This window comes from Gavialis gangeticus, unplaced genomic scaffold (genome assembly GCF_001723915.1).
Source record: "Gavialis gangeticus isolate Ggan-Ray unplaced genomic scaffold, GavGan_comp1, whole genome shotgun sequence".
Taxonomy (NCBI): domain Eukaryota; kingdom Metazoa; phylum Chordata; order Crocodylia; family Gavialidae; genus Gavialis; species Gavialis gangeticus.
In genome coordinates, this window is record NW_017729032.1 from 199331596 (window position 1) to 199340154 (window position 8559).

At 39.1% G+C, this 8559-nt stretch overlaps 1 protein-coding gene across 2 annotated transcripts in view; it reads left to right on the plus strand.

Moving 5' to 3' along the window:
* The window catches only part of SYTL5 (synaptotagmin like 5), a 107728-nt gene that overhangs the window by 85109 nt on the left and 14060 nt on the right, over window positions 1-8559 (plus strand). The window contains exons 10-13 of one of the 2 annotated variants that reach the window (XM_019525567.1): window positions 315-380; window positions 1265-1443; window positions 3578-3680; window positions 6000-6161. In XM_019525567.1, coding sequence (XP_019381112.1) covers window positions 315-380; window positions 1265-1443; window positions 3578-3680; window positions 6000-6161 — 510 coding nt within the window. The remainder of the gene's footprint in view (window positions 1-314; window positions 381-1264; window positions 1444-3577; window positions 3681-5999; window positions 6162-8559) is intronic. The other variant, XM_019525568.1, reaches the window with a different exon arrangement.

The window sequence follows — 8559 nt, forward strand, 5'->3', positions numbered from 1 at the left end:
CCTTCCAGCCCAAATGTTTATGAAATCTATGATTTAGCTCCTGACCGCCAGGTATATCAAAAGGCCAGGTATATAGCAAAAGCTTTTTTTATTTTATTTTTTTTAAAGTTTTGTCCCTCCATAAATATCCCTTTCAAGTCCTCCTTTAAAATCAGCTTGCAGATATTTTGCGAAAGTATATATTTTGCAAAGTTCAAACATCACATCACTCTTATATCTGCCTAGTCTGCGAATCTTTTTCACTGCTTTCCTGAATTGGTGCTGCAGCTCTGTAATGTTATTTTCTCTTGACCTTTCCACTGTCTTTCTTAAAGAATTCTCCTACAGGCTCTGACAGGAAGTGGACCTACTTAAATGTGCCTGAAGCAGATGGGGATACTGTGAGTTCTTCTACTTTTCTGGTTCTTAATGGTCTTTTCCCTCTCTTTTTCTTTGTTTCTGTGTTTCTGTTATTGACACAAACTTTACCCATGGCACAAATCTTACTGTGATTGGAAGATAGATGTTTAGTTGTTGTTAATTAATTAGCCAGCAGAAAACTTATACCAAAAGTTTAAAATACCTTTGATTAGGACAACAAACAAACTCTAATTTTGCCTTTAAAATATTTTCATCCTTTCCTAATAGTAATCTCTGGAGCACTATGTTTTGACTAGCATGTGAAAGACGTGACATTATTTTACAACAGAAAACCCATTTATGCAAAACTGTTAATGACACTGGGGAACACCAAATTAAAATACAAGAAAATTACAAAAACTGTTATGCATGTTAAGGCAACTAGAAATTCTACAGTAAGAGATGGGGTTTTTTTTGCAATATTTCCATTATGGTTTTTATTTTCTTTAATTTTGTATGAAAAGTCTGGTACCAGCCACTTTCTGAAGCAGAATACTACACTGGAGGGATTATTGGCAATCAACATATTCCTGGAACTGGCAACATGATGTCAATGCAATTTACTTAATCATCCTGATCCTCCAGTTACTCCTTTTGGAACCTCTTTGTTCCTCCAGTAAAATGATTATAATGCCAGCATTTCAGATTCTTTATGCGAAGAAATACAAAAGACATGTAAAAGATTAACTGCTATTTTTCTGATTACTTTTCATATCAAATTTAAGGAAGTAATAATTTTGTTCTTCCTTTGTAAGCCTAGTTTTCATAGGCAAGTTGAGCAGAACAGTAATTGTGGGGTCCTAATTATATGAAAAAGCTGGTTCTAGAAAGAGATTGTGTCTTTTTTTCCTCTCCTTTATCACAGACTAGCATTAACAGCCTGATGAGTGTTTATAGTGAAACTGGGGACTATGGCAACGTGAAGGTCAGTGGGGAAATACTTCTTCACATCAGCTACAGCTACAAAACAGGTGCCCTCAACATCCTTGTTAAAAGCTGCAGAAACCTGGCCATAGCAGATGAAAAGAAGCAAAGGACAGATCCGTAAGCACAGATGATTTCTTTTTTGATGTTTTCTAGAAATGCCTTTGGTCTTGATGTAAAGTTGCATTTGACACTGTGGTCTGTCTGTGAGGATGATCACCACAAGCAGCATGGGTTCGTCATAGGCTGCAGAGCCTCTCAGATTGTGTCTTATACCTCTTATTTACCCTGTCAGGAGGTGCCACATTGAAACATGCCTCATTGCTCCATTCATGCCACCTTCCCAACCAGAAGCAGTATAGCCATATCCACATAACATTGCATCTGGATGAATTAGCTCTGCTGAGAAGCCAGGTTAGTTGGCTTCTAGTGCCAAACAAAGAAAGGTACCTACATGGAGCCACATGGTGCACATCCCCAGTGACCACAGATAAGTACTTTCTGGTTATTCCTGTTTGGAATGAAGTAGTGTTTTCAGTTGTTTCTTAGGGTGGCCTGTGTCCCTGTTGACATCCTTGTAATCAGCTTGAGAGGAAAATCTAAATCAGTGGTTCTCAACCTATTTGTTATAGTGGGCCACATGTGCAGGTCACAATGCGTTATGTGGGCTGCACCCACACAACTTACTCCCTGTGTATCCATTAAAAAAATGTTTTAATAGGATGTCACATGGACCACAGCAGTTTGCTGATTGGGCCGCAGGTTGAGAACCACTGATCTAAATGAAAGTAGAGCAAAGTCATTTATTACCACCAGAGACCAGGCCAAATGATGTGAGACAATGCTATGGAGTCTCTAAAGGTGCGAGTCCAGCATGTTTACTGAGATTTCAATTCCTTAGTAATGTGTAGTGAACCAGAAACCTCTAGAACATGGAAATAAAATCTTGTTCATCCTTCCCAGCTCCAAATATGTATCCTTTTCCAAAAGTCAAAGAAACATAAACTCTTATATTCCAGTTTCTATGCATGTGTGTTTGATTAGATACTCAACTGGCACTGGAGAATACTGGAACAGTATGAAAAATTCTGACATGGTGAATAATGTGGGCAGTGGGGCTGATAGACTACTGTGACCGCACTTCTTCATGAGTGCTACTACAGTATATACAACTGAAATAATGCCATGACAAATTGGGATATGTATGAGCACACAGCTTCACTGCTCTTTACAGCAATAGTGTCATCTTCCTATGGCAACAATGGACAACACTAGTCATTGGATTCCATTATGTAATTTGCTTCTTCAGATAATAGGAGTATAGTATACAAAAGTTTAATTGTATGGTGGTGGTGAAGTCCCTATTAATGTCAATCTTACCACAAAATACTGAACTGTTCTGTAATTCTTCTTAAGTAAAACAAGAGCAAAGAAAATAATTGGCCATTATGCTGTGTATTTTTAATGGGATCCACATATACACAGCATAAAGGTAGTAGGACATTTTGGTGCTTTTCCTGAGTGTCCAGGAACCAATTCTGATTTTTCTCAAATCTGCACGTCAGAGTACTGTAATTAACATTTGTATAATTCTGTTTACCCTGATTTGGTACTTTATTATACTGCTTGGTTGTGATTGACCACAAAAGTCGCACAATATTACTTCTGTTACTCTTACTGGAAGTCTTAGCCTTTTTTCTGATGTGACTATTGTATTAAATTCCATTCTGTCAATGTTTTAGTATGACAATTTGAAATGTGCATTTTGCAAATATTCATGGTATCATAGTGCTACCAAATCACAGTAGTCACATTATTTATATACTATACTGCTATTGTATTTTAATATTAAAAGCTAAATTAAATAGTCTCAAATATTTTAAAATATATGCATCAGTTAAACTGTAATGATTACATTGTCTAATTATAAAGAATATACAAAAACACTTTTTAGGTGATTTTAAGTTATGCCTGTTAGCATGTGAAAACAAAAAAATGTTAATAAAGCCCCACTCATTTCCCAGGACTAATATGCTACTTGAACTCTGCTCTTATGATTATTTTGATGCTGTCAAAATTGTATCCGTTGGCTCATAGCTCTCTATCTGTTCAAGATGTTCTCTCTCAAATTAATGCATGAGTTAGTCTGCAAAAACAAATTTCCTGACTAATGCTTTGCGTGTAGTGTTGGCTGGTTTTCCTTCAGACCCGGTTGTTTTTATTCTCTGGTTCTAATTTATTTCTTGATCTGCAGTTATGTCAAAGCATACCTCCTGCCTGACAAGTCCCGCCAAAGTAAACGCAAGACCAAAATCAAAAGTAACAGCACCAATCCAGAGTTTAATGAAACACTAAAGGTAAGAGTACTGGCACTCTCATAATCCATGCTTGTTTACTTTTTATTTTATTTATACCCTAAATGTTCTCCCAAAATACTCGAGTGGCTTAAAATATTGGGAAATATGGCAAAAAGGGAAATGTTTTCGTTGGCATAATAACTGCGCTTTTTGGTACTTGCTGACAAAGGAGAATTTTTACTTTGTTTTCCCCAGCCAGACACAACATAGGTGTTGATTATTACAGTCTTCTCTTTACCTTTGTGGATCTATTTCAGGGCCATTGCCATCTCATCTCTCATAAAGTCCTACCGTGAGATTTTCAAAAGGATCTGAATGACTGCACAAAGTATTATGGGAAGCTCATAAGATGTGTACTCCTAAGTAACACTGGTCAAGGACTTTCCATCAGAATAATCTTCTGCTGGAACATACTCTTCTCACAAAATTGAAATTTTCCACCGAATATTAAACTTCATTTTTGCCTGAATAGGATTGGCTTCTATTTCAAAAATTGAAATAATGGCTCTCTGTCTGCCTGCCATTCAGCTTCAGTCCATTTCACTTTTTGTCTGCAAAGGTGACAGTAAAAGCCTTCCAGGCAGACTTCGGAGGGAGAGTCTGTGGCTCTCGGCCTCCCTACTTCAGCTCATTTAAGGCTTCCATGGCACAGGAAATCATGGGGGGCGAAGCCAAGCAGGCTGAGTGTTCTCGTAATTTGCCTTTCTGGCAACTGGACTGCAGGGCTTTTATCAATTACACTTCCTGCCCATTGACAAGAACCTTCCAGGCCAGCTGCAGTGGAGCCAAAAAAAATCTGTTTCAGTTCCTTTGCAGGAGAAATTCCCCTGAAATCCCCAAGAGTAACTTTGCCTTGGCCTTTTGGTCACTATTTGTGGATTGTCAGTTTTTCATTTTTACAGCTCTACATCCAAGTTGTTTAGTCATTTATGGAACTGCCACCATGAAACAAAGGGTTTATTCTTTATAGTGACTTAAAATAAGCAGCATGACAGGTTTCCTACTCTATTGACTAATACAACTTGGCTCGTATAGTTGGACAAACCTGGCTGTAAAACTGCTTTACACACTGTATATGCCTACTTGTGTAGCAGACCTTTGTTACAACCCCATGTGTGTATTTGTTTTATACTAGGATTAGGTTTGGTCTGACCTGGGAAAAAGTGAGTTAGCATCCATCTAGCAGGGAGTGTGTTTAAACAGTTTTTCCTAATGCGGTTTCCAGACTTTGTGTAGGTGGAGCCTAATTATCTGATTAAAAAAACATAAAAGATGACCAGTGTGGCTTGCTTGAGACTTTGACCTGAGAGACAGCTGCCTAGATCTCATAGCAGAAGATACATTTGTCTAAACCAGTGGTGCTAACCTTGCAGCGTTCTGGGCCAGTTGAGCAACATGGGGCCGGTTTGCAGACCTAATCAGGTTCCAGGGCCTGGCACCACCCCCTCCTTGTCCTACACCTTGGGAATAGGCCTTGGGAGCCTGGCACCACCCCCTCCTGCCTCCCATGTGCCAGCTTTGGGTCCCAGGAGCTTGGTGCCACCCCTTCTGCGCATCAGGATTGAATGCTAGGGGACTGGTGCACCACCCTCTCCCACCCTCAACACTAAAATTGGATCCTGGGACCCTTGCTGCCATTGCTTAACCTGGTGCAATGGGATTAGGTGTTTCATCCAGCAGGTAGGGCCCAGGGCTCTCCGTGGGTCCAGAAATTTGGTACCAGGAGAATAGAAGCCCTGCCGACCAGATGAGCTGTTCCCATTACTAACCTTGAAACCTCTATCCAAACAATCCTGGCATCTAACATTATTTTAGTTAGATATGCATAAATATAAAGATAAATATGCAGTTTCTATTTAACCACTTAAAAAGTTGTGGGGATACTGTATCTGGTATTTGTTCATTAGCATACTGTCAAGTCTTTTTTTAACAAAAGCTCCTTCTTAGTGGGTAGAATTTTGTGTTCTGTTTAATTACTATATAAGCTATTTTATAAGGATTAAATAAGGGTGATTACTTGGGAAGCTTCTTTTTAGTGTAATAATAACCTGTTAAATAATACAGAGAAGCCACAACAATAATAAAAACACTTGATTGTAAAGTGAACAATTGGACATCATAGGCTTCTCTTGAATAGTAGCCTTGTAACTGATTTGATCATCACTTAAAAAGAAGAAAAAAGTCTTTCCTATGCTTCATTTGTCAACTACTTTGGACTTTATGGAGACAGAGTTTTTTAAATGTGGTAGCTATATAATGCCATTAGGAAGCTGGAATCTACTCCTGTTAAAGCTCTCCATCCTTGTTTTCTCTCAATAGTACGTGATCAGTCATACACAGCTAGAGACCAGGACCTTACAGCTGTCTGTGTGGCACTATGACAGATTTGGTCGCAACAGCTTTCTTGGGGAGGTGGATATCCCCCTTGACTCCTGGAACTTTGAAAGTCAGACTGATGAATGGTTTGTGCTCCAACCCAAGGTGAGGCCCTCCGGTTTGTTAATGGTGTAGTAATGAAGTGAAATAAAGGAGGTATGATTTATTATTATTATTTGGAGAGTGGCTGTAAAATAATGAATTTATAGTCACCTGCCATGGACAGGAGCCTATGAGAAGAATAACTTTTCTTTTCAAAAACCAAAAATGTACAGTCTCATTTCATAAAGAATTTGTACATGAATGCCTCCTCCCAGCAGAACCTATTAAGAAAAGTCCATGAATCTATCAAATGGTAAAACACAATGGTAAAGGAATAATTTTGTTAACGAAATGTTGCACGAAACAACGAACTGTTTCCAAGCAAAGATCTGCTAAAGAAATGGACCTTTCTTTGTGTAATACGTTTAAACATTTAACAATTTACTCCTGTAGTGCAGTTCATCAGTTACTCTTCTATTCATACTGAGTAGTGGATACGACATCATGCTGTTTAGTATACAAATAAGTAGCTCCAGGAAATGTGAATGGTTGTAGTGCTTAGCTAAGGTTATAACATCTTCTGGCACTTACGGAATTCCTCAGTGGAAAGGTCTGAAGTGTTTATTTTGGGAATAACTTTAAAGAGGCATTGTAAACTTGATTATATGCTTCACAGCTGCTGTCTGCTGTACTAGCCAGGTTGAACCACCAGTCTACGCTGCTGTTTCAGGAAGTATCATCTTCTTATGACATAAAGAGTTGAGGACCTATTAGGAGTGATGTGCATGTAGGTTAATATAATTGATTTATCATTCTGTGTAAAAACCCCTTTTTTTTCCACTTGGGGTACTTGGAGTGGTGGGTTTGCTTTGTTGCTTTCCCAGAGATGCAGTTGCCCTGTAATTTTTGTGCACAATCCTGTGTTGGTTAGAAATTCTGTCTAAACTGTCTTCAGGTGTGTCTTTTGTATATAGGAGCTTAATTGTGAGAAGATACAAAATATCTTTCTGATTGTATATGTTGTGTGTGTTTGTCTATGTAGGAATCTCACAGATTAATGCTGTATTTGGAACTGTAACTCTCTTGTCCGAGTCTGATTTGAGCATATTAGTCCTTTTGGCTCTGCTTTACTGCATTGAAGGGAGCAAGACTCATTTAGAATCCAGAACTCAGACTGAGAGGAGGGTAGTTTACAAGCTATGTCTGTCACCATTCACTAGCAGCTCCTCCGCTCAAACCGTGCTTACTTATCCTGAAACATGAGCAGTGGGAGTTAGGGATAGCTACTAAGCTTAGAGAGTTAAGCAGCAGGCTTTCGGTGCCACAGGCTTCTTTCTCAAAACAAAACACAAAATGCATTAAATTATGTGGGAAGAAATGTTCACAGTCAGCACCAGTTTAAATTGATTTGGCAGTGCAATGTGTCTGGTTGTAAGGAGCTGTTTTGGCAGCTACTGAAGACTCAAGGGCCTCTGATTAAATACATCTTGATGCCCCTGGGGCTGGTACATGAAAAAGCCACAGCACATTTCCTCTTTATGTGCATAAATAAATCACAGAATCATGGAAAAATAGGCCTAGAAGGGAGCTCAAGAAGTCATCTGATCCAGCTCCCTGCTCAAGGCAGGATCATCTCTGTCTAAACCATCTCAGACAAGCATTTCTCAAACTTGCCCCAAACATTTCCAAGGAGGCAAATTTCATGACCTGTCTAGGTAATCTAGGTAGTGCTTAACTACCCTCAGTAAGAAAGTTCTTAATATCCAACTTACATTTCCCTTGCTGCAGTTTAAACCGTTACTTCTTGTCCTGTCTCCAGCAGCCACAAGGAGTGGTCTGTCACTATCCCCTTCATGTATCCACGTACATGTATTACATTAGTATGTATGTAATACAAATACCCATCATGTATTATGTATGGATACATACATATATACACTATCCCCTCACTCTTCTTTTCTCCAAACTAAACATTCCCAGTTCTTCTAACCTGTGCCCATAAATCATGTTCTCTCAACCTCTAGTCATTTTTATTGCTCTCTGTCTCGACTCCTAATTTATACTCATCTTGAAGTATGGGGCCCAATACTTGATGCAGTACTTCAGACCCTTTTCCTTACACCAGTTGCCCTTGTTGAAGCAGGAAGGAAACACATTCCCAATTGCTTAATATTGCTGAAAGGATGCCTAGTTCCTGTATTTCAGTCCCCAGAAGGCATGGGCTGCCAGAAAGGGCCATGCCAGATTCCCAAAATGGTTAGAGTACATGACTCAGTCAGCACTGTGTATGCAGACAAGATAGAGAGATTTCCAGTGGCTATTAAGAGGGGACATGATGGCACTCTTCAAGTATCTGAAGGGCTGCCATAAAAAAGACAGGAAATGCCTTTCCTTTGTTGCTGCAGAGAGCAGGACATGGACCAATAGTTTCATAGTTTCTAGGGTCAGAAGGGACCTGAAC